The following is a 25,800-nucleotide window of genomic DNA, read 5'->3' on the forward strand; positions in this document are numbered from 1 at the left end:
AACTTCGGTGGCCTTCACCAGAGGTGTTCCACTGGCTGAAGTCTGTAGAGCCGCAACGTGGTCCACTCCCTCCACGTTTGTCAAGCACTACAGTTTGGACACCCGTGCGAGGCAGGACTGCTCGTTTGGGAGGACAGTGCTTTCAGAGATCTTCAGATGATGCACCAACCCACCTCCAAAGGTATGTCAGCTTGCTACTCGCCCATATGTGTGATGCATAGAGACCACGAAGAAGAAATGCAGGTTGCTTACCTGTAACTGTAGTTCTTCGAGTGGTCATCTATGCATTCACACAACCCACCCACCATCCCCACTTGGTGGTGTGAGACTTACAAATGACACAGTTATATGTGAAATGTACTTTATTAAAATTACACTCAGGTTTATGGGGGCACGATGTCGGACTCCTGTAAACTGAGGGTAGGGCGGGAACCCCATGGACATGCGCAGTAGCGTGGGGGAGGGGTTCCCGCCAAAAACGTTCCACTTAGCTATAGAAGGTTCCGGTCTGGTCTCTGCGCAGGCGCAAAGCCCATATGTGTGAATGCATAGATGACCACTCGAAGAACTACAGTTACAGGTAAGCAACCTGCATTTATGTTGGCCACACATATTGTAGTCCATCACTTCTAGAAGGCAGCAGGTCAAGGAATCAGAATCATAGAATAGCAGAGTTGGAAGGGGCCTACAAGGCCATCGAGTCCAACCCCCTGCTCAATGCAGGAATCCACCCTAAAGCATCCCTGACAGATGGTAGTCCAGCTGCCTCTTGAAGGCCTCTAGGGTGGGAGAGCCCACAACCCCTCTAGGTCACTGGTTCCATTGTCGTACTGCTCTAACAGTCAGGAAGTTTTTCCTGATGTCCAGCCGGAATCTGGCTTCCTTTAACTTGAGCCCGTTATTCTGTGTCCTGCACTCTGGGAGGATCGAGAAGAGATCCTGGCCCTCCTCTGTGTGACCACCTTTTAAGTATTTGAAGAGTGCTCTCATGTCTCCCCTCAAACCCCAGGAAGGTTTGCCCTCTCTGAAGTGAGTAGCAACCTTGTGGTCTCTCCCACACCCAAAAGTTGCTTTCCTTTCCATTCTCTCTCACATGCCGTGAAAGCCTGCAGAGGCTCCCCCGCGAAGAGGGGCCCGTGTGCCCGAGGCGGAGAGGGTGCTTTGGGTTTCTCCAGCATTGCCCACATACATGGGAGGGGAGGGGGACCTTCTGGCTTCTCACGCTCTTCAAAGTAGGAGGCCTGGGGGGAACAACATCTCTCTCTCTCTCTCTCTCTCTCTCTCTCTGGCAGGTTCTTCGGGACCGCTTGGGCGTGTGCTGCTTCTTGGGCCTGACTGCCACCGCCACCCTCTCCACGGCACAGGACGTGGCCCTTCACCTGGGCGTCCCGGAGGGCGATGGGGTAGCTGTGCGTTCTGCTGCTGTCCCTCCAAACCTGCATCTCTCGGTCTCGACGGACAGAGACAAGGACCAAGTAAGTCCGTGGCCAAGCTGACTGTTTCCCTAGAGCCACTCTGTGTGTGTGTGTGTGTGTGTGTGTGTGTGTGTGTCATAGAATAGCAGAGTTGGAAGGGGCCTACAAGGCCATCGAGTCCAACCCCCTGCTCAATGCAGGAATCCATCCTAAAGCATCCATGACAGAGGGTTGTCCAGCTGCCTCTTGAAGGCCTCTAGTGTGGGAGAGCCCACAACCTCCATAGGTAACTGATTCCATTGTCGTACTGCTCTAACAGTCAGGAAGTTTTTTCTGATGTTCACCTGGAATCTGGCTTCCTTTAACTTGAGCCCGTTATTCCGTGTCCTGCACTCTGGGAGGATCGAGAAGAGATCCTGGCCCTCCTCTTTGTGACAACCGTTTAAGTCTTTGAAGAGTGCTCTCATGTCTCCCCTCAATCTTCTCTTCTCCAGGCTAAACATGCCCATGTCTGCGCACACGTGCATGTGGAGGGAGGTGCTCCTAGGTACATCCCCAATATTGCACCTTGGATGAGTTACATCTGCTTGTTGAGCACAGTTGTCAGCAAAGGAACCCCTCCTTGTGAACGGCAGACTGCGCATACGGGCTCCATGCGACCAGGATGCCTGGTTGCGCAAGCAGCTGCTCATGCTCAGGAACCCCTTTGCAAAGATTTCCACAATCTGCTATCCCCATCTCCAGGTTTTGCACTAAAATAAGTGATTTCAATATCTGAAATGGTTTTGCATTCAAGTAACTCTTGTTGCAGACTTTCTGGGGAAACGATTGGAATGGGATGTTTTAGTGCAAAGTCCCATCTGGGTTTTCATTCGCTTTGGGTTTGTGTTGAAGAGCTCAGCGCCTTGGTTTCCTTGTGTGCTATATCCCACCTATTTCACCCCTGTGTCACGTCATGACTTTCAGACAGTAATAAAGTGTGAAAAACACATGCAAATCGGCCTGATTTGCATTATATATGCAGGTTGTAGGTGTGTAGGCCTCTTGATGCAACGTTGGGTTTTCTTTTAGCGCAGAAAACACACAGCCCCTCTTCTACTACAGCCAGGCCAACCCAACAGAGCTAGTCTTTTTTCCCTTTTTGACCTAGAAAGATGTGCCGTGCTTCTAAACTTATTTAGCTCCTATGCAGAAGCAGCAACACTTTTAGATGGAAACTTCCGGAAAGATTGTGTAAGAAACCATAGGTCAGTTTGCATGTGGTATTAGTAGCTAGAATTGCCTTTTCCAACCTATGTGGGACTGCCCCTGTCAGCATGGTCAGTGGTGAGGGATGATGGAGGTTGTAGTCCCAGTATATCTGGAGGATAGCAAGATGGAGAAGGCTGAGGTAACGTGTTTGGTTTGGAGGTGGAAAACATCCTGGTTCAAATCTCCACTTTTCCGGGAGGCCTTGTGGGAGTCCCTATTTTTCAGGATTGAGGTGAGGAAAAATTGCTGATCCACGTTTCTTAGAGGAAGGGCAGGATATTAGTACAATAAAAAGGATGTGCTTTTTGAGTCTGGAAAGTCCCTTGTCTCTCAGATTAGACTCGTCCTTTGGCATTCCCTTCTTTCATATCAAGCGATAGATGCAACGTTCCCCAGAGTGCTCAGGGGAGGCTGCGTTGCATCTCTAGGCTGGCAACCTGGTTCTCTTCAACTGATTACAGGCCCTGGTGAGCTTGCTGAAAGGGGAGAGGTTCGGGAGCCTGGTCTCGGTCATTGTTTATTGCACCCGTCGGGAGGAGACGGCCCGGATTGCAGCGCTCATCCGCACGTGTCTCCAGGGTGTGAAGCTTAGAGAGCCCCGCAGTGCTGACGAGCAGGAGGAGGAAGAGAGACTCACTGCGAAGAGGAAGAAAGCGAAAGGTGGGAGTTGGCGGAGTATTATTGGGAAAGCCAGGCTGGAAAAGGATATGGCCGGGAAACGTGAGAACTGGCAGGAATTCGGCAGTTTTATTGTTGTTCTGGTTCCTATGTTAAAACAAAAATGTATTTATTTGTAGCTTGCCCCAAATAAATCTGGTGTGGGTCACAACAGATTCTGAGAAAGCTAAACTGTCCAGTTAAAACGCAGCACAAACTACTAGAAACCAGAGGCAAGTGCATTTGTCCCGGGTGCTTAGAGGGTGAATGCCTCGACTTGGATGGAGGTGCAGCCAGAGAACCAGGAGATCATAGAATCATAGAATAGCAGAGTTGGAAGGGGCCTACAAGGCCATCGAGTCCAACCCCCTGCTCAACGCAGGAATCCACCCTAAAGCATCCCTGACAGGTGGTTGTCCAGCTGCCTCTTGAAGGCCTCTAGTGTGGGAGAGCCCACAACCTGCCTAGGTAACTGATTCCATTGTCATACTGCTCTAACAGTCAGGAAGTTTTTCCTGATGCCCAGCTGGAATCTGGCTTCCTTTAACTCGAGCCTGTTATTCCGTGTCCTGCACTCTGGGAGGATCGAGAAGAGATCCCAGCCCTCCTCTGTGTGGACAACCTTTTAAGTATTTGAAGAGTGCTTAGCAATTCCCCGGCCGGAGAAGGGGGGTCTGACTCGGCCAGCCCAGACACACGCCCCTTCACTGTCGCTTGTTAACCCTTTACCGTCTGAGTTCTCAAGGAAACCACGCCACACTCCAGAAATAGGGACCAAACACTTTTATTCTTTACACACATACACTGTCATAAGGGTCCACACATTAAGGCTAACACTTAGGGGTTTTGGTGAAGAACACGGACAAAGGAATAACACACATAAACAGCAGGGACTGTCACTTCACCCTTCCCTTTCACACGCTCAGGCCTAACAGAATTCGCACTCGCTCCCCGCTTAACCACCCCCACCAGCCGTAATTCCGGCAAGGTCCCTTGCCCCAATTGTACCCAAACCTATTCCAAAACAAAACACCTAATTTTGCGACTCAACCTTTGTTGCTCACCCCGACTTGGCTTTTACGCCACTCGAGCTAAACTCCTTCCCTCAGCGGCCGCGTGGGGCTTCCGCCATCCAGCCGGTCCGGCCTGGATGCTTTAACTCACCACACACACGCTGGACTCCTAACACCCATAGGAAAGAGACAGGACCCTTAGGTGCCTAAGCCTTTTATCCCTTTCTGGAACCCCTTTGTCACCAGACCCGCCTCGACCAATAGAAACCCCATAGCAACCCACACCTCTCCCGAAGGGAGGGGGAACGCTCCCAGACATTGCACAGCGGCAACCTGTTACTTCCCCCCCCTTCCCGGTACCAGCCCGGGGAGGCATTATCAGATGCCAGGCACTTCTCACCCAGCGCAGCTTTGGCATTTCACTTGCTACTCCCTTTTCAGACACAAAGAAACCCCTCTCCCTGGGATGAAGCAAAATGTCCTGACTGTTAGAGCAGTGCGACAATGCAATCAGTTACCTAGGGAGGTTGTGGGCTCTCCCACAATAGAGGCCTTCAAGAGGCAGCTGGACAACTATTTCTCAGGGACGCTTTACGGTGGATTCCTGCCTTGAGCAGGGGGTTGGTCTCGATGGCCTTGTAGGCCCCTTCCAACTCTGCTATTCTATGATTCTATGTTCTCTTAAAGGAACCATGGGCTCAGCCCATGACATAAACCATTTTAGAAGCCTGGGAAAATAAAAGATCTTTGCCTGCTGCTGAAATGACATCTGGGTAGGTGTGAGAGAACATTCCAAAGTTGGGGCACCACCACTGGATTAATTTGGGGCCAAAGGGTCGCGTAAATTGCCCGTGTTCCTGGCAAAAAGGCCTGTGACTGGCTCCCAAACAGCCTCTTTGAATCACCGGTGTGGGTTTAGGCTCCATCAAGAGGGGCGTTTGTTTGCTGGGGCGTGAGCCTTGCTTCTGTTCTCTTTCCATAGCTAAAAAGAGCCTGCGCCGCCCTCTGAAATGGGTCGCCGACGCCTACCATGCGGGCTTGTCCGCTGCTGAACGCCGTCGGGTGCAGAACAACTTCATGTCCGGCCAGCTGCGAGTAGTGGTGGCGACGGTGGCCTTCGGCATGGGGCTGGACAAGTCGGACGTGCGGGGCGTGGTGCACTACAACATGCCCAAGAACTTCGAGAGCTACGTGCAGGAGATCGGGCGGGCGGGGAGAGACGGCAAGCCGGCCCAGTGCCACCTCTTCCTGGACCCAGAGGTAAAGGCCTGCGAGAGTCATTCTTGGGCAGCTCTGGGAGGAATTAAACCCATCCCGCTCCACGGCTCAGAGTCAGCCTCTGCGGTGTGCTCAAGCATGCAGTGCGTCACTTTCTGCGCAAAGCAACATGGAATTCTGCTTTTGGAATCAGTGATTTGTCTTAAAAAACCTTGCAGAATGGGGACATTGGGTGCAGAGGACATGAGAAGTGGGGCGGGTTGCAGCGTTGGTGGAAGGAGGGATTTTTTCCATTTCTATCTCTCCCCAGCCCGGGACTCAGGGCAGGCAAACACGTTTCCAGAACACAACAGAATCAAATACCCAGTGAAAAACAGTTCTATTAAAAAACAGGTTAAAATAATCTGCGTAGCTCAAGGTGATCAAAGCCAGCCTTACAAAGTTTCTGGGAAGTACTCAGGCTGGGACTTCGGCGAATCTCCAGGGCAGGGAATTGAACAGTTACGGGGCAGCATTGAGACTGCCCCTCTGCATGCTTGACCTCACAACCGGTACAATCCAGAAAGCACTCTTCTCTGTTCTTCAGGTCATGGTGGGCCATGGGGGAGGAGAAGGAAGTCTTGTCCCTAACGTATGTAGAGTCCAAGATGCTCAGGCCTACGTGGAGTAAGGCTGGCACTTGCGCGTGGGAAGTAGTAGGGAGACACTGGAACGCTGGTGAAATGTGCTCATGGCGACTCAGCCCTACCAGAAGACAGGCCGCTGCACTCTGCGTTAACAGAAGGTTCCTTTCACCAAAGGCAGCCCCGTCTTGAGTGCATTAAATACAGTATGTGGTGTACTTACAGCATGCCGTTTGTACTGGGCTCTTTCCCCCCAAGGAACCGTCGGGCTGCGTTCATTAACCCTGTTTATCCTCACAACTACCCTGCGAGGTAGGCACCGCACAAACGGTGACCACTAGATCTTGAGCAGAAGCACCTCGCCGGATCTGTCGCGCTGCCCCCCCCCCCCCCGATTCACATGGTCTCTGGAGAGGCCATCAGTGAGGGAGGAAGCAGCAGCCAGGCACCTCTCCATCGTGCCTGGGTCCAGCTCCAGCTGAGAGCCCCCCTTCCTTCTGCTACCAACTGTCTCTGCAGAGGCCACCAGTGAGGGAGGAAGCAGCAGCCAGGCACCTCTCCACCGTGCCTGGGTCCAGCTCCAGCTGAGAGCCCCCTCCCTCCTGCTGTCAACTGTCTCTGCAGAGGCCACCAGTGAGGGAGGAAGCAGCAGCCAGGCACCTCTCCACCGTGCCTGGGTCCAGCTCCAGCTGAGAGCCCCCCTTCCCTCCTGCTACCAACTGTCTCTGCAGAGGCCACCAGTGAGGGAAGAAGCAGCAGCCAGGCACCTCTCCACCGTGCCTGGGTCCAGCTCCAGCTGAGAGCCCCCTCCCTCCTGCTGCCAACTGTCTCTGCAGAGGCCACCAGTGAGGGAGGAAGCAGCAGCCAGGCACCTCTCCACCGTGCCTGGGTCCAGCTCCAGCTGAGAGCCCCCTCCCTCCTGCTGTCAACTGTCTCTGCAGAGGCCACCAGTGAGGGAGGAAGCAGCAGCCAGGCACCTCTCCACCGTGCCTGGGTCCAGCTCCAGCTGAGAGCCCCCCTTCCCTCCTGCTACCAACTGTCTCTGCAGAGGCCACCAGTGAGGGAAGAAGCAGCAGCCAGGCACCTCTCCACCGTGCCTGGGTCCAGCTCCAGCTGAGAGCCCCCTCCCTCCTGCTGTCAACTGTAACTGCTGAACTTTCCAACTAAGACTGTAGTGCCTGAATTTGCTTTCCTTTTCTCCCTCCTCCTCCTCCCTCCCAATCCCCTTTCCTTTTGCGTCATGTCTTTTAGATTGTAAGCCTGTGGGCAGGGACTATCAAGAAATACTTTTGTAAGCCACCGTGAGAGCCTTTTTTGGCTGAAGGGCGGCATAAAAATCCTTAAATAAATAAATAAAATAAAATAAATGGTCGCCTTTCTCCCTTCCCAGGGTGAAGATTTGCATGAGTTGAGGCGCCACATCTACACGGACACGGTTGACTTCTACACGGTGAAGAGGCTCGTGCAGAAGGTTTTCCCCGGCTGCAAGTGCCGAGAGCTTCGCCAGAAGCAGCAGGAGCTCAGCAAGGTCAGGAAAGGGGAGCAGGGGCAGGGAAGACACTTGCTAGAGTCCTCTCTGGGAGCTGCATTTTTTTCTTTTTGAGAGCCATCGTGGCTGGGGGTGACTTTGTGGATAGACGAGTTGACTCTGGGTGTGGGCGGAAGAACCTTCTAGCTTTCCTGCATGGCTGAATCCTGAAATATTTTCAGGGCACCCCAAAAACCGCTTGTCTGTGCCCCCAAAACCCAGGCAGTGTTTCAGCCAGCTTAAGAACATAAGAATCATCATGTTGGATCAGACCAAGGGTCCATCTAGTTCAGCATTCTGTTCACACAGGAAGCCCACAAGCAGGACATGAGTGCAGCAGCACCTTCCTGCCCATGTTCCCCAGCAACTGGTGTGCATAGACTTACTACCTCTACTACTGGTGGGATTTTATTTATTTATTTTTTTCATTTCTATACCGCCCAATAGCCGGAGCTCTCTGGGCGGTTCACAAAAATCAAAAACATTCAAAGTATAAAACAACAGTATAAAACCATAACATAAAATACAATATAAAAGCTCAACCAGATCAAAACAGCAGCAATGCAAAATTACAAATTTAGAACACCAAGTGAAAATTGATTTACAGACTGTTGAAATGCTGGGAGAATAAAAAGGTCTTCACCTGGCGTCTAAAGGCATATCATGTAGGTGCCAAGCGAACCTCCTTAGGGTGCCACAGCAGAGAAGGCCCTCCTCCTGGTAGCCACCTGCCTCATTTCCTTTGGCAGGGGCTCGCGGAGAAGGTATTGGGATATGTTGGTTTATATTTACAACCTTATTTAGTTATTGCCAGACTGGGCTTCTGGCCAATAACCTTATAGCAGAGTTTTTGCAACGGTTTCCAGCAATAGTCAGCACAGACACAGATTAAGACTGAGACTTTCAGTAGGTTTAAACAAACCTTTACTGGCATATAAAAATATAATTTAGTTATGGCAATCACAAATACAAATACTTACATACGGTCAGTCAATACAGCTCTGATACATAGATGGAGTGATCTCTGATAGAGTGATCATTACTGATACATGTACATGGGAATACATTCCTTTTATAGGCTAACTGTACAGTGATGCAACTGCTTGCAATCCCTTAATTGAAACAATCAAGTTACCAATTATTCAATCATGATATCAATGTCCAGGTGCAACGTTGACCTTTAAGTTTTCTGCTGAGTCTTCTGATTCCTCCAGCTCCTCAGCAATTAGTAAATCCATGGAAACATAACCAGAACCCTGATCCAGGATTCCAACAGAAGGACCCCTGAGGATGACCTTAGGGTCCGGGCAGGTACATACGGGAGGAGGCGTTCCTTCAGATAGCCTGGCCCCAAGCCGTTTAGCAGATAGCTCTCAGGACTAGTAGCCCTTGATAGCCTTATCCTCTAATCCCCACCAAGTTTTGTGGTAGCAACTTCACAGGAATGACCTCGTGCTAATCTCGAAACGACCTCTTCAGAACGGGAGTATTGACTACCCTTAAGGCCAGAAGGTCCCTGAGGTCCATGGACAGCTGCCAGTTGAGGTCAGCCTGGCTCTGGTCTCTCCTGCTGCTTCTCCTAGTCCATCAAAGCTTCTCAAGAGTACTGCCCCATCTCCTTTGAGGGGGGTGGGGGCATCTTGGGGGTGAAGAAGCCAGTTCCCACGCCGGAGTTAAACCCTGTCCCCAGAGTAGGCTATTCCAGTGCCGTTGGGTGGCATCACGGTCCAGGGCAGGGAATTGTGGGGGATTATTGCTCTGTGCCGTGGCTCCTAAGCCATGGGGTTCCACAGGGCTCTATCTTATCCCCTATGCTGTTTAACATATACATGAAGCCGCTGGGGGAGGTTATCCGGAGATGTGGACTGAGGTGTCATCAATATGCGGATGATACCCAGCTCTACCTTTGCTTTTCATCAAACCCAGGTGAGGCAGTGGCTGTTCTGAACCAGTGCCTGGGCACGGTAATGGACTGGATGAGGGCTAACAAACTGAGACTCAATCCAGACAAGACGGAGGTACTGTTAGCGGGTGGTTCATCTGTCCGGCGAGGTGATGTTTGCCCTGTCCTGGACGGGGTTGCACTCCCCCTAAAGGATCGGGTCCGTAGTTTGGGGGTGCTCTTGGATCCAGAACTGTCACTTGAGGCACAGGTGAACTCAGTGGCAAAGAGCACCTTTTATCAGCTTAGGCTGATATAGCAACTGTGCCCTTATCTGGACAGTGATAGCCTAGCTACAGTTATCCATGCTCTGATAACCTCTCGTTTGGATTACTGCAATGCGTTATACGTGGGGCTGCCTTTGAAAACGGTCCGGAAGCTTCAGCTGGTACAAAACAGGGCAGCACGTTTACTAACAGGGACTGGCTGGCGAGATCACATCACGCCAGTCCTTTTACAACTTCATTGGCTGCCAGTCCAGGTCCGGGCCCGATTCAAAGTGCTGGTATTGACATTTAAAGCCCTAAACGGTTTGGGGCCAGGTTATTTGAAGGAACGCCTCCTCCCATATGTACCTGCCTGGACCTTAAGATCATCTACAGGGGCCCTTCTCCGTGAGCCCCTGCCAAAGGAGGTGAGGCAGGTGGCTACTAGGAGGAGGGCTTTCTCCGCTGTGGCACCCCGGTTGTGGAATGAGCTCCCCAGAGAGGTCCGCCTGGCGCCTACACTGTACTCCTTTCATCGCCAGCTGAAGACCTTTTTATTCACTCAGTATTTTAACACTTAATTTTAACAAATTTAAATTATACTGTTTTAACTCTGTATTTTAACCTTATATCAATTTTGCTGCATGGTTTTATCCTGGTTGTGCTTTTTATATTGTATTTTGTATTTGTGTTTTTAACTTGTTGGTTGTTTTATGATGGTTTTAATTTTTGTGAACCGTCCAGAGAGCTTCAGCTATTGGGTGGTATAAAAATGTAATAAATAAATAAATAAATAGTGCCCCGCTGGCTCCCCTGCCTGCCGGCAACATCTGTGCTGAAGATCACGAGTGAAAGATGCTGCCCTTCTCGCTCGTGTCCTTTCCTGCTGCCCTCCTTTGGGGTCTCCTCCGTGTGACACAGATACCTTTCACGCCCAGGGTGGTGAAGTGGAGGATGCGGAGATGCTGGCTGCCTTGGACGGGAGCCTGGAGGAACAACCTGGCCCAGACAATGGGCAGCCAAGAGCATGTTTCAAACACGAGAGAGCCATCCCAATCCAGCAGACCGTGGAAGCCCTGGACTTCCGAGAGGAAGGTGAGGAGGCCTTGTATTAAAAACCAGAGATTGTCTTCCCGGTGTCCTGGATGGGAGACGAGTCTATAAGTTTATGGGTAGGGAGGGCTATTTTGGATGCCGGTGGGTTTGCTGGTGCAGAAGGGAAGATTGTTTGAGTAGGTTGATGTGCCCTTCCTTCGCTAACCTTACCTCCATCAAGCTCTTCCTTGTCAAAAAAGGAAGGGGGGGAGAAATCCCTGAATCTCCGTAGCAGAATGAATTGGGCAAAACCAAGGAAAGGCATGGAGGCAGACTTAATTTGCGTAATATATTCTGGCCTCAATTCCGTTTGATCAGGCCTGCTGCAAAATACATGCCCATTACGGACACAGGTGAGCCATCCCCCTTCAGAGACAGGTGAGGAGGTCCTGGGGAGGACCTGGCCTTGGACCACTGGGAGCAGGAGCCGGCATTGCATCGGAGGCCCTCCTGGGCTGCAGCCCTTGCGCTGCTTAAGACAAGTGGGCCGCAGTCATAGGGCCATTTCCCTGTTGGACATTTCAAGGACAGCTTTGCCCCTGGGCTCCTGGAATTGAATCATAGAATCATAGAATCATAGAATCATAGAATAGCAGAGTTGGAAGGGGCCTACAAGGCCATCGAGTCCAACCCCCTGCTCAAGGCAGGAATCCACCCTAAAGCATCCCTGACAGAGGGTTGTCCAGCTGCCTCTTGAAGGTGGGAGAGCCCACAACCTCCCTAGGCAACTGATTCCATTGTCGCACTGCTCTAACAGTCAGGAAGTTTTTCCTGATGTCCAGCCGGAATCTGGCTTCCTTTAACTTGAGCCCGTTATTCCGTGTCCTGCATTCTGGGAGGATCGAGAAGAGATCCTGGCCCTCCTCTGTGTGACGACCTTTTAAGTATTTGAAGAGTGCTATCATGTCTCCCCTCCATCTTCTCTTCTCCAGGCTAAACCTGCCCAGTTCTTTCAGCCTCTCTTCATAGGGCTTTGTTTCCAGACCCCTGATCATCCTGGTTGCCCTCCTCTGAACACGCTCCAGCTTGTCTGCGTCCTTCTTGAATTGTGGAGCCCAGAACTGGACGCAATACTCTAGATGAGGCCTAACCAGGGCCGAATAGAGAGGAACCAGGACCTCAGTGATTTGGAAGCTATATACTTCTATTAATGCAGCCCAAAATAGCATTGGCCTTTCTTGCAGCCATATCGCACTGTTGGCTCCTATTCAGCTTGTGATCTACAACAATTCCAAGATCCTTCTTGTTCGTAGTATTGCTGAGCCAAGTATCCCCCATCTTGTAACTGTGCATTTGGTTTCTATTTCCTAGATGTAGAACTTGGCATTTATCCCTCTTAAATTTCATTCTGTTGTTTTCAGCCCAGCACTCCAGCCTATCAAGATCCCTTTGAAGTTTGTTTCTGTCTTCCAGGGTATTAGCTATCCCACCCAATTTTGTGTCGTCTGCAAATTTGATACGCGTTCCCTGCACCTCCTTGTCCAAATCATTAATAAAAATTGCTCCCTCAGCTGCCTGCCCCATTCCCGGGAATGCAAGGTGCGTCTCGCCTTCCCCTGACTACCATCTCTGCTGGCGTGATGTCTGTCGGGGCGGAAGCTTTCTCTCACTCCCCTCCCTGAATGTCCTGGTTGTGTCCGGTAGTAATGGAGCAGGCAGCCTCCTTGCCCTTTAATCGGCTCCCCTCCCCCTGTGTGGGGCAGGGGCAGTTGCCCCATGCAATGGTTGTCCTATGCACTTGCTGGGGTCGGCCAGCCACCCTCCAGGGAAGGAGTTCCTCTCAAATGTGGTCCACCATTCCTCGGCAACGTAGGCAAACGTTCAGGGCGCGGGGAGGTGGTTCCCCAGTTCTGTTGCCCTGAATGTTTTTTATTTTTACTCCCAAGCTAGGCGCAGATTAAGGTTCGGATCCTTTTGTTAACAGATGGCATAAAACCCTGAAAAGTTGGTTTTTTTGTGGGTGGAGGGAGCAGCAAATACGTCCTCTAGTGCCCCCAGGCCTCCCCCGCTCCTTCCATGGAATTAGATGCTGCCTTATTTCCTTGTTTAGGTATCGAGACGCTTCTGTGTTACCTGGAATTGCACCCGCAGCACTGGGTGGAGCTCCTGCACCCCACGTTCTCCTCCTGCCGGGTGCTGTGCTACGGCGGCCCTCAGCAGCTGCGGGCAGCGGCTCAAAGGTGAGCGAGGAAGAGAGTTCTCTGACCTGCTTCTAAGCAGGGAATAGAGCAGCTGGAGTTAATGGTCGGCTGAGGGATGTTTCCCCGTCATCACTCGAGCCCAGAGTTTGGACTACAAAACGGCGGTGTGCAAAGCTGCATTGCACTTCCTGCTGGGAAAACCATCTGCGGAGTCCGCTGCCCAGTTCAGCGATGCAGGCGAAGCCCGTTTTCACGAGGGCTTCGTTCCCACGCGTTTAATAATGCAATAAATTGTAATGGTAGGTTTTGTAACTGTACGTGTAGCGTGTTTTAACCATTCTAATTATTGGTTTATACTTGTTTTTGCCTCAGTTGCTTTGAATAGAGTTCCGTCTAGGAAAGCAGTTTGCAAATTGAAACAATGATCATATGGTCACTGCTTCTGTCTCTGGTCAGCAGACAGGGAGCAGATTAAGAGCTTTGCCCTTTCCCCCGCCCACCGCCCAAGCGCCTGGGATCATAGAATCATAGAATAGCAGAGTTGGAAGGGGCCTACAAGGCCATCGAGTCCAACCCCCTGCTCAAGGCAGGAATCCACCCTAAAGCATCCCTGACAGATGGTAGTCCAGCTGCCTCTGGAAGGCCTCTAGTGTGGGAGAGCCCACAACCTCGCTAGGTCACTGATTCCATCGTCGTACTGCTCTAACAGTCAGGAAGCTTTTCCTGATGTCCAGACGGAATCTGGCTTCCTTTAACTTGAGCCCATTATTCCGTGTCCTGCACTCTGGGAGAATCGAGAAGAGATCCTGGCCCTCCTCTGTGTGACAACTTTTTAAATATTTGAAGAGTGCTCTCATGTCTCCCCTCAATCTTCTCTTCTCCAGGCTAAACATGCCCAGTTCTTTCAGTCTCTCCTCATAGGGCTTTGTTTCCAGACCCCTGATCATCCTGGTTGCCCTCCTCTGAACACGCTCCAGCTTGTCTGCGTCCTTCTTGAATTGTGGAGCCCAGAACTGGACGCAATACTCTAGATGAGGCCTAACCAGGGCCGAATAGGGAGGAACCAGGACCTCACGCGATTTGGACGCTATACTTCTCTTAATGCAGCCCAAAATAGCATTTGCCTTTCTTGCAGCCATATCGCACTGTTGGCTCCTATTCAGCTTGTGATCTCCACAGACAAGGGCACGTTTGTCTTCCTGCTGAGCTCTGCAGCCAGGAGGGCTAGAAATCTCCCTTTTGAAAATCCCTGTGTTCTGTGCCAAATGCCCATGTGATCATGCAGAAGACACACAGGGCCTTGGTTTATATCCAAGGAGCCTGATGTTCCTTGCACGCCTGGACCAGTTTTGCTGGGTAGACCTAGGCGCTCTTCCTCCTGATTGCAGTTGGGCCCCGGGGGGGCTTCTCACTTGCCGCCCTCCTCCTCTCCCCTCCTGTCTCCCCCCAGGTGCCCTCCACTTGCCGTCTGCCTGGCCCAGCAGCACCTGAAAGGAACTGTTCCCGCTCACACCGGCTCTGTGGACTTTGATGTCATTGAGCTGGCTGACTCCATGGGCTGGGAGGTCCTGCCTGTGAAACGAGCTCTCCGCCAGCTGCAGTGGAACGCGCAGCTGCAGACGGGTAACCAACCAGGGATCCTAACTTGGTGGGATAAGCATGGATACAGCCATGGCTGGGCAGAGGCCTTCTGCTGGACCATTGGTCAGTCGTGATTCAGGAACGGAGGGAGAGAAACCGCATCCTGTTCTTCGCTAATCCCTTCTTTGGGGTCACGGCCCCTTTTGGAGAAGCTCGGAGGGTGGGCAGAACTCCAGCATGCTTGAGCTAGGGTGACCATATGAAAAGGAGGACAAGGCTCCTGTATCTTTAACAATTGTATTGAAAATAAAAATTCTTCTTCGTCACACCAGTTAAAGCTGCAGGTGCCCTGGCCTCTTTTGTATCTGGTCACTCTGGTATAGCACCTGCACCTTTAACTGCTGTGATGAAGAGGGAATTTCACCAGGTTCTCCATATATACAAATGACATCTGCTGAAATTCCCTGTTAAAGATACAGGAGCCCGGTCCTCCTTTTCATAGGGTCACCCTACTGGAGCTTAAAGCTCTTTGTCACTAATCCTTAGGGGAGGTGTTTCCACCTTTTGGAATTGGGGTGGGGGGAGATATGCAAAAGCCTGGAAACCATAAAAAGAAAGGAAGGGGACGGGGCTGCGTGGGTAGCCGGATTGGGGTCCCGGGCCCGAGTTTTTGAACCCGTGGCTTCTCTGACCACGGCCAGTGAGGAGCGGGGTGGTCCTCAGGGCATGCCCTACTGGCTCCCTTGCAGTCTGCTGCACTTTGGAGGTCTCCTTCAGCCCCCTGGGTGGCAGTGACTGAGACGCAGCTGGAGCACCACTGGGGTCCCGCGCTCACATTTCTCTTCTCCTCTGTAAATCAGGCTCCCGGGGGTCTAGGAAGAGCGGGATCCTTGTGGAGTTTAGCGAGCTCTCCTTTCACCTGCGCTCCTACGGTGATCTCACGGATGAGGAGTGGGACTCCGTGTGCGACTTCCTGCACCAGCGAGTGGTGGGCCGTGAAAGGGCAGCCCTCCGCCAGCTCCAGGTGTGCTTCCAGGCCTTCCAGAGGTTGGTAGCTGCAAACCAATACTGCTTAAAAAGCTGTTGGGGCTTGGGATGGGGGAAGGAGGGCAGGTGGATAATTGATGAAGGCCTGGCTAGCCTTTCCCTTTCAAAAATGTCTCCGCTCCATCCAAGATGCTGGGCTTGAAAGGGTCAAGTGTTCCATTTTGCCTGGGACATGGGGGCGGGAGTGAGGTGGGGGTAGAGTTCCTCTCCTAGCAGCTTGAGGGCATGGGAGAGGGAGCCCCCTTCCACATAATGCACAATTGAATGTTGCTCCCCTTCTGCTCTTTCGTTCTCTGTACCGTTCTCTGCTCTTGGGAATTCCCAAATGAGCTTGGAACATAGAATCATAAAATAGTAGAGTCGGAAGGGGCCTACAAGGCTATCAAGTCCACCTGCTCAGTGCAGGAATCCACCCTAAAGCATCCCTGACAGATGGTTGTCCAGCTGCCTCTTGAAGGCCTCTAGTGTGGGAGAGCCCACAACCTCCCTAGGTAACTGATTCCATTGTTGTACTGCTCTAACAGTCAGGAAGTTTTTCCTGATGTCCAGCTGGAATCTGGCTTCCTTTAACTTGAGCCCGTTATTCCGTGTCCTGCACTCTGGGAGGATCGAGAAGAGATCTTCGCCCTCCTCTGTGTGACAACCTTTTAAGTCTTTGAAGAGTGCTATCATGTCTCCCCTCAATCTTCTCTTCTCCAGGCTAAACATGCCCAATTCTTTCAGTCTCTCTTCAAAGGGCTTTGATTATTTGCGTGGCTGGCGGGTTCGGAGCTGTCCTTTGCCCTGCTGGCACCACGGTGGCATTATTGATAGGCTGATCTAGGGTGGAAGATCTACAAGTGGAAGTCCACCCCAGCGGAGACTCAGAGCTACTTTATTCGAGACGTATTTGTATTGTTAGCTGCCTTGAAAACACAAATAGAGCCAGTGTGGTGTAGTGGCTAAAGTGTCAACCTGGGAGTCGGGAGATCCGGGTTCTAGTCCCCACTTGGCCATGGAAACCCACTGGGTGACTTTGGGCCACTCCCAGACTCTCAGCCCAACCCACCTCACAGGGTTGTTGGAGTGAGGATAAAATGGAGAGGAGGAAGAGTATTATGTATGCCGCCTTGGGTTCCTTGGAGGAAAAAAGGGGGGATATAAATGAAATAATAAATAGTGTAAAAGCGGGATATAACTCTGGGTGGGTGGGTGGATGGAAACGCCCTCCAGTTTCCGAGTCTCTGCTGTCAGCACGACAAGGAGCAGAGGCTTTAAAAGAAAGATGGGCGGGGGAACTGCAGAGGGGACAGACTCCACTTCCTCCGAGGCCTTCAAGGAAAGCCCTATGAAGAGAGACTGAAAGAACTGGGCATGTTTAGCCTGGAAAAGAGAAGATTGAGGGGAGACATGATAGCACTCTTTAAATACTTAAAAGGTTGTCACACAGAGGAGGGCCAGGATCTCTTCTCGGCCCTCCCAAAGTGCAGGACACGGAATAACGGGCTCAAGTTACAGGAAGCCAGATTCCGGCTGGACATCAGGAAAAACTTCCTGACTGTTAGAGCAGTACGACAATGGAACCACTGACCTAGGGAGGTTGTGGCCTCTCCCACACTAGAGGCCTTCAAGAGGCAGCTGGACAAGCATCTGTCAGGGATGCTTTAGGGTTGATTCCTGCCTTGAGCAGGGGGTTGGACTCGATGGCCTTATAGGCCCCTTCCAACTCTGCTATTCTATGATCCTCCTGAATCTCAGTTTCTCTTGGAAAAATTCTTCAAGTTTCTTACTATGCCTGTGTTTGGGGCCCTTTAATTGTTGTCTTCATAAGAACATAGAAGAGCTTCGGCTATTGGGCGGTATAGAAATGCAATCAATCAATCAATCAATCAATAAACAGGAAGCTGCCTTGTCCTGAGTTAGACCCTTTGCCTACCTAGATTGCTACCGCGTACATTGGCTGGCTGCAGTGGCGCTCCAGGGTTCCAGACCGTCCTGGAGACGCTGCCAGGCACTGAACCTGGGACCTTCTGCATGTAGAATAGGGCCCCAGCCCCTGAGCCAGGGCCCCAACCCTGAAGCCCTTCCGAATGGAACTGTGGTGCCCAGGACTGAGTGTGCCACTCCAAATGTGGCCATAATAGCGTTGAATAAGCAGCAAGATGGTTGACAAGGACTTGCCAATACAATCCTTTCACGTCAGTGCTTTGTGATCTGCACTGGATTCCAGGCTGTTTCTGGGACCAGTTTAAAGGGCTGGTATTACCGTGTAAAAAGCCCTAAATGGCTTGACGCCAAGTTACCTGAAGGATATTTATTTATTTATTATTATTATTATTATTATTTATTTATATAGCACCATCAGTGTACATGGTGCTGTACAGAGTAAAACAGTAAATAGCAAGACCCTGCCGCATAGGCTTACAATAAATCTTACAATTTATTGCATTTTTATACCGCCCAATAGCTGAAGCTTTCTGGGCGGTTCATGAAAATTAAAACCGTTCAAAGTATAAAACTAACAGTAGAAAAGCATGATATAAACACACAATGATATAAAAACACAACCAGGATAAAAACAGCTGCAGTGCGGAATACAAATTTAAAATACAAAGTCAAAACAGCAAAGTTAAAATTAATTTATAGACTGTTAAAATGCTGAGAGAATAAAAAGGATAGTCTCTTCTCTTAATATACCTGGAGAAGAGAAGTTTGAGGGGAGACATGAGAGCACTCTTCAAATACTTCAAAGGTTGTCACACAGAGGAGGGCCAGGATCTCTTCTCGATCCTCCCAGAGTGCAGGGCACGGAATAACGGGCTCAAGTTAAAGGAAGCCAGATTCCAGCTGGACAACAGGAAAAACTTCCTGACTGTTAGAGCAGTATGACAATGGAATCAGTTCCCTAGGGAGGTGGTGGGCTCTCCCACACTAGAGGCCTTCAAGAGGCAGCTGGACAACCATCTGTCAGGGATGCTTTAAGGTGGATTCCTGCATTGAGCAGGGGGTTGGACTGGATGGCCTTGTAGGCCCCTTCCAACTCTATGATTCTATGACCTGTCCAAACCCTAAGCCAATTTTCAAATGGCCTTCTTTAGGTTCCCCCACCAAATGAGGTGAAATGGATGCCTAATAAGGAGAGGGCCTTTTCAGTGGTGGTGCCTGGTTGTAGAATCTCTCCCCAGGGTGGTCTTTTTGGCACCAGGTGAAGACCTTTCTATTTTCCCAAGTGTTTTGGCTTTTAAAACATATTTTAGTGCTTTTTAGTTCTGGGGAACTATTTTTGCTGATGCTGTTGTAACTATTTTTTAATCCATGTTTGTTTCCTAATTTTTCTATTTGATGGTTTTGATTGTTTGAACACCACCCGGTGAATGCATTGATAATAAGTGGTATATAAATGCTGTAAAATTTCATACAGAAAGGAAGGGGGAAAGGCCAATGCCAGGGCAATGCATCACCCAGGCTATGGTAACGAAGGTTCTTTAAAAACAGCACCCGCGTTTTGCAAGGTATTGTCCTCTCCTGGCTCGTGTTCTGTTTATCCCTAAGCTTTCCTTTGGGCTGTTGCAGTGTTCATCTCTCCCTTGTGTCTTGCATTTTTGAGCAGTGCGGCTTTCCCAACCTGTGCCTTGTGCTGCGATCATGTGGATGAGCAGAAGAGTGCCCAGCTGAAGTCGCTGCTGATGGACTATTTTGAGAAGGAGACCGTTCTGGATGAAGAGCCCGGTGCTGAGGACCTCCAGGACATTAAAGTGAGAAAGACCACGGATTACTTCTCTCATGGCTCCAAGCCATGTTTTTGCCCAGGTGTACTTTTCCACGCCTCTTTGTCAGTCGCTCTTTGTGGAAATCCACCCCTGTCTATTGCACACTGGCCAAGAAGTAAGCACAGGTCTTCATAGGCGCATTCCAGGATGATCAGGGGTCTGGAAACAGAGCCCTCTGAAGAGAGACTGAAAGAACTGGGCGTGTTGAGCCTGGAGAAGAGAAGATTGAGGGGAGACATGAGAGCACTCTTCAAAGACTTAAAAGGTTGTCACACAGAGGAGGGCCAGGATCTCTTCTCGATCCTCCCAGAGTGCAGGACACGGAAGAACGGGCTCAAGTTAAAGGAAGCCAGATTCCAGCTGGACATCAGGAAAAACTTCCTGACTGTTAGAGCAGTACGACAATGGAATCAGTTACCTAGGGAGGTTGTGGGCTCTCCCACACTAGAGGCCTTCAAGAGGCAGCTGGACAACCCTCTGTCAGGGATGCTTTAGGGTGGATTCCTGCACTGAGCAGGGGGTTGGACTTGATGGCCTTGTAGGCCCCTTCCAACTCTGCTGTTCTATGATTCTGCTCCATGACTTCATTAATCATCCATTCGCTTCTGGCCAAATGTCTCCCAAGAGGAGGTTTCAGTTCTAATCCTGCTTCTTACCCTTACTTTTCAAGGGAGGTGGCATAGCTTAGTGGTAGAGCACTTTGGCAAGAGTGCAGGTTCTCCACACGGCACCTCAGCTTTGGCACCGGCTTAGTACCACACGAAGACTCCTTGGGTACCTAGGCATTTCCGAGAAGTTAGTTGCTGCTGCAATAAATCGGGCTGGATCTACTGCTGATTATTTCTATTTTGTGTTTTTTACCTGTTGGCTTTATTAGAGGCATATTTGCTGGTTACCCAACCTGGGATTTTCATGAAGCGCAGAATATAAATAGAGCTTAAATAAAATGAATGTATGTTTTGCATGGAGACGGTCCCAGGTAGCATTGGCTAAAAGGGTCAGGTAGCCCAGGGATGGGAAAGTCCCTTTTTAGCCTGAGACTCTGGAGAGCTAAATAAGCTCCAATTAATCATCTGGGTGGGAGGCAATAAGCCTTTGCCCTCCCCCAAATAGAAAGGGACCCTTTTTTACGTGAGGAAGGGAGCTAGAGGGCCAGGATCTCTTCTCGATCCTCCCAGAGTGCAGGACACGGAATAACGGGCTCAAGTTACAGGAAGTCGGATTCCAGCTGGACATCAGGAAAAACTTTCGGACTGTTAGAGCAGTACGACAATGGAACCAATGACCTAGGGAGGTGGTGGGCTCTCCCACACTAAAGGCCTTCAAGAGGCAGCTGGACAACCACCTGTCAGGGATGCTTTAGGGTGGATTCCTGCATTGAGCAGAGGGTTGGACTCGATGGCCTCGTAGGCCCCTTCCGCTATTCTATGATTCTAGAGCCCCATCCCCTGCTGCAGTTTCTCCTTCAAGCCAGAGCTAGGGCAGGGGGGTGGGGGTGGGACCCCTTCCTTTCACCTTGGAGAGCCAGCTCCAGCCAGAATAAACAAGGCTGGGCAAAGGCAGAGCAGAGGCATTGATACTGAGAGGCAAGTGAACCCCAAAGGATCGTAGTTGGAGTTTGAAATCATTGCCAGTTGTGTACATTTTATCAAGAGAGTTTCGATGCCAATTTTGCGTTCAGGGGGAAGAGCTGGCCCGTGCTTGCAGTACTCTCTCTGCCTCCGCATTGGGCCTGCGCCACGGACCCCAGACATCTCGCTTTCTTCCTAATTGCAGCTTCGGGATTGGGAAGAGCAAATCCGAGCCGACATCCGCAACTTCCTGTCCATCCGTCAAGACGAGAAGTTCTCCGGAAGAGCTGTGGCCAGGATATTCCACGGCATCGGTGAGGGCGCAAGTTTCTGGCGCTTCTGTGGCAGAGGCTAATTTTGACAGCGCTGAGCAACAGCGCGCAGAACAGGGCAACCGCGCTGGCGTTGTACTGAAATCCACAAGACGCTCAGGAGTAACACTTGCTCAATCGTAGCCGGATCTCTTAGACCGGGGAAGACGATGGTGTTTGGACATGACACTGCTGTAGGGCCAACGGCAAAACGAGTAACCCTTAACTCTGTCAGCATTGATGGGCTAGTAGGTGGCTCAGCTTGGACCCTCTAATGCTGGCGTGGACAAGATGTGGCTCTGTCACGTTTGGCGGCAAAAATAATGGGCAAACAATAGCCATGGAACATTTTAGCAGCACGGAATGATTAAAAGGACAAGCTTAGCTTGAGAACAAGAGGGAATCTACACAGCGTACTGAGGGTGCTTGCGTGCACCCCCAGTGCGCCCCCAAAGCGATCATGTAGATTCTGCCCATTAGAGACGGAGGAGGAGGAGGCTGGGGAATCCGGCCACCTTGCCGCCACCGCCCACCTACCTCCCCGCCGGCCGGGTCGGAGAGCTCAGCGGAAGAAGCTCTCCGACCCGGCTGGCTCTTTCGCCGGCGGCAGGAGGCCGGCGGGAGGCCGGCGGGGAGATAGGTGGGCGGCGGCGGCAAGGACGCAGCTGGATTCTCCAGCCGCCGCCTCCTCCGCCTCTTCCTCCGTCTCTAATGGGCAGAATCTACACGATCGCTTTGGGGGCGCATGCAAGCGCCCTCAGTACGCTGTGTAGATTCCCCCCAAGCCAAATGTGACCTTTTTCTTGGTCTGTTGTGGTTTGCCACTGAATCCCCCCCCCCACACTGCCCTGCAGACTCTGAGCACCCTGTGGGGTGTGGCCCACAAGAGGGGAAGTCCAACGGGCAAAAACGGTCCTGGGACCCCTTAGAGTAGCTCCCCCCTGTTCTAATGGCCTGTATTCCTTTCTTCCTTTGTCTTGAAAAACTTCAAAGTGCTTGTAACACTTTTGTGTATGGAGGATAAAGATATCTCCAGTTCGAGCACTATCTTCTCTTTCTTAAAAGGAGCAAACAGCCTTTTCAAAGTGGCAATATCTGCCAGTTTATTTAAAAAAAACACCAAAACACACACTCACACCAAGACAGTAGCTGTGTAGAAAAAACGACATCAGGGATAAAGGTGTTTTTCTTCCCTGCACAGTTGTTGCCTCTGTGTTACTTGCAAACTGGGTTTTTGTTGTTGTACTGCAGCAATTCTATCCCCAACAATGATGCTTGCAAGGAGAACTTATTCCTTCTACAGCAGCCTTCCTCAACCTGGGGCGCTCCAGATGTGTTGGACTACAACTCCCAGAATGCCCCGCTGGGGCATTCTGGGAGATGCAGTCCAACACATCTGGAGCGCCCCAGGTTGAGGAAGGCTGTTCTACAGGATCAGGCATGGTGCTAACAGGAAAGTCACTTTTCTGGCTGCAGAAATGTGCTTCAATGTACAAGCCCTAAGTGAGGGACACTTGAAACGAGACATTCAGTTCAGGGGGCAAAACCCACGAAACGGTGTGCTAGTAGATGAGAGCTGTAGGGTGGGTTTTTGGAAGGGACTGGCTGAAGAAGGGTTGACTGGCCATAAACCTGTCATCATGGAGCTGTTTGTATTTATGAAACCAGGATGTTACAGCTCTGCTCTCCCTAGGTACTACAGGGTAGCTTGAGGAGACTGAAGGGGTACGATGGTAAGAAGAGGAGTTGTGGAAGAATGAGTATTTATTTATTTATTACATTTTTATACCGCCCAATAGCCGAAGCTCTCTGGGCGGTTCACAAAAATGTACCTGAGGGCTTGGAGAGAAGCTGGCTGGTTGTACCATCATGGTAACGTGATGCCCCAGCATTGAGCCGCTCCTGTTATCAGGACCAGGCTAAGCTCAGCCAGCTCCGTGCTGCTATCTCATTGGATGTGAGAAAGAAAAGCAGCTGAACAAAGACTGCATTTTATGGTTAGGGGGTCGGGGCAAGACTCCCAGTGATCTGGGAGGGTGCGGTTGCACTTATGTCCTGCTTGTGAGTTCTTTTTCCGACAGCTGGTGGGTCGCTGTGTGAACAGAGTGGGGGTTGGACTCGATGGCCTTATAGGCCCCTTCCAACTCTACTATTCTATGACTAGAATAGCGTGGTCAGAGGAGGGCAACCAGGATGATCAGGGGTCTGGAAACAAAGCCCTATGAAGAGAGACTGAAAGAACTGGGGATGTTTAGCCTGGAGAAGAGAAGATTGAGGGGAGACATGCTAGCACTCTTCAAACACTTAAAAGGTTGTCACACAGAGGGGCAGGATCTCTTCTCGATCCTCCCAGAGTGCAGGACACGGAATAATGGGCTCAAGTTAAAGGAAGCCAGATTCCAGCTGGACATCAGGAAAAACTTCCTGACTGTTGGAGCAGTACGACAATGGAATCAGTTACCTAGGGAGGTTGTGGGCTCTCCCACGCTAGAGGCCTTCAAGAGGCAGCTGGACAACCACCTGTCAGGGATGCTTTAGGGTGGATTCCTGCATTGAGCAGGGGGTTGGACTTGATGGCCTTGTAGGCCCCTTCCAACTCTGCTATTCTATGATTCTAGATGGACCTTCGGTCTGATCCAGCAGGGCTCTTATGTTCTTATGATCCAGACCAATATTAGACTTGCAGCAATTCCTAGTTTTTGGCCTGGCTCAGACAACACGTTAAACCATGCTGCTTAACCACTAAATGGTTAACGGAATGTATTGACCTTCGTGCATTCCTTTAACCATTTTGTGGTTAAGCAGCATGGTTTAGCGCGTTGTCTGAGCCAGGCCATTGGGGAGCTGAGGGCCATAGCTCAGTACTCTGCATTGCTCTGCATGCAGAAGGACTCAGATTCAATCCCCGGCATATTCAGGGAAGGCTGGAAAAACACCTGTCTGAGAACCCTGGAGAGCCGTTGCTGCCGGTCAGAGTTGACCATACTAGGCTAGATGGACCAAGGGTCTGACTCCGTGTACAACAGCTCCTTATGTTCTGATGTGCCTGTGGTGCCCTTTTGGATAGTGCTTACAGGCGTCATCCTGACTGAAACAGAAAAACATGAGCCCTTAGGGGCGACTTAAAGCAAAGTGCCAGTCTTTGCTGTTGGAAGACAGTTAGGAAACCTCACTGGTGATATTTTGGGTTCTTTGTTTTCATTGGGAATTTGGGTTTCCTCTTTCTGGATAGGGAGTCCACGCTACCCTGCCCAGGTTTATGGCAGAGATCGGCGTTTCTGGAGGAAGTACATCCACTTTGACTTCAACAAGGTCATGCGCTTGGCCACGGAGGAGATTATCCGCTGGAACTGAACTGAGCCTACCCAGCAGTCTCGAGATGGACTCCTACAGCAACACGACAGGTTCCCTGACACCCCAGCACAGGTTGCTCTAACTGCAGGATGGAATGGACCACATGCCAGCCATCAGTCGCTGGAAGAGGCTTTTGCAGGCCATAAAGACGCTGCGGCTCCCCCTGAGATTTCTTGGAACTTTTCTCCAAGGCTCATCGACTCCGTATCGTCAGTTGAATAAAGTTCCCTATTGCCCTGGAATAAGCCAGGGCTGAAGCCTAATAGTTTGTTTTTAGCTCTAGGCTTTTCCATTCATTGTATATAAAGCTTTTTTTTTTTTTTTAATGTTCGGTATTTTTAAAATCTGTCCTGATTGACTTGAGGAAGGGTGCTAGGAACCTCCCTGTTTTTTAAAACTCTTTTTCTTATGGATTTATTTATTTGTTTTCTAACAGGCAGATCCTCTTTTATAAGAGAATTATGAGCAATGATTTGTATATTGCTGTTAGAAACTTTTAAATGTTTGCCTGTTGCTCAGCTCCAAAGTGGAATCTTGCATCTACTTTGGACAGCATATGGAGGGGCTTTTAAGTCTATATCTCTAAATAAGCTGACGAATGCTTGTACTGTATTATAAAAAAAAATCCTGAAATAACCATCAATCTGCATCTAGCACTGATATGTCACTTGATCCCTCCTATCTTTTCTGTATACTTCTGTTAATAAATATATATAGTTTTCTAAAAAGATATCCACTTTTTACAGCCATTTGAGCAGAAAATGAATGTGTGGAGAACTGTGCAAGATTGCACCCCCCATGTGAGCAGAGTTGGTATGGGGAGTAGGGGTTTTATATACTTCACCTTGCTGTAATTTCCTAAGGTTTTGCTAGGCTGTTGAGGGTTATTTTCTTCCCCCCCTTTACACACACACACACACGTACGTGCCAGGACACATAATCCCGAATTCAATCCATATATAAATCATAATCCTTATACAAGCTTCTGAGACTTTTCTGGAACTCTTTATGTCAGGCACACAAACATGCAACTCCAATTGCATACCTTCTTATGCAAAATGTTATACAGACATTTAACTCTGTGGAAATAGGCTTGTT

General features: G+C 50.4%; 1 protein-coding gene across 1 annotated transcript in view; it reads left to right on the forward strand.

Moving 5' to 3' along the window:
- Window positions 1–25,088, forward strand: part of RECQL4 (RecQ like helicase 4) — a 68,029-nt gene extending 42,941 nt beyond the window's left edge. Inside the window, exons 14-24 of the mRNA XM_063131232.1 lie at window positions 1,293–1,475; window positions 3,128–3,326; window positions 5,319–5,596; window positions 7,568–7,705; window positions 10,792–10,948; window positions 12,999–13,128; window positions 14,540–14,712; window positions 15,531–15,717; window positions 19,307–19,451; window positions 21,243–21,351; window positions 24,581–25,088. Of these exons, the coding sequence (XP_062987302.1) occupies window positions 1,293–1,475; window positions 3,128–3,326; window positions 5,319–5,596; window positions 7,568–7,705; window positions 10,792–10,948; window positions 12,999–13,128; window positions 14,540–14,712; window positions 15,531–15,717; window positions 19,307–19,451; window positions 21,243–21,351; window positions 24,581–24,702 (1,821 nt within the window). The 3' untranslated portion in view covers window positions 24,703–25,088. The remainder of the gene's footprint in view (window positions 1–1,292; window positions 1,476–3,127; window positions 3,327–5,318; window positions 5,597–7,567; window positions 7,706–10,791; window positions 10,949–12,998; window positions 13,129–14,539; window positions 14,713–15,530; window positions 15,718–19,306; window positions 19,452–21,242; window positions 21,352–24,580) is intronic.
- The last annotated feature ends 712 nt before the right edge of the window (window positions 25,089–25,800 follow it).

This window comes from Elgaria multicarinata, chromosome 7 (genome assembly GCF_023053635.1).
Source record: "Elgaria multicarinata webbii isolate HBS135686 ecotype San Diego chromosome 7, rElgMul1.1.pri, whole genome shotgun sequence".
Lineage (NCBI taxonomy): Eukaryota > Metazoa > Chordata > Lepidosauria > Squamata > Anguidae > Elgaria > Elgaria multicarinata.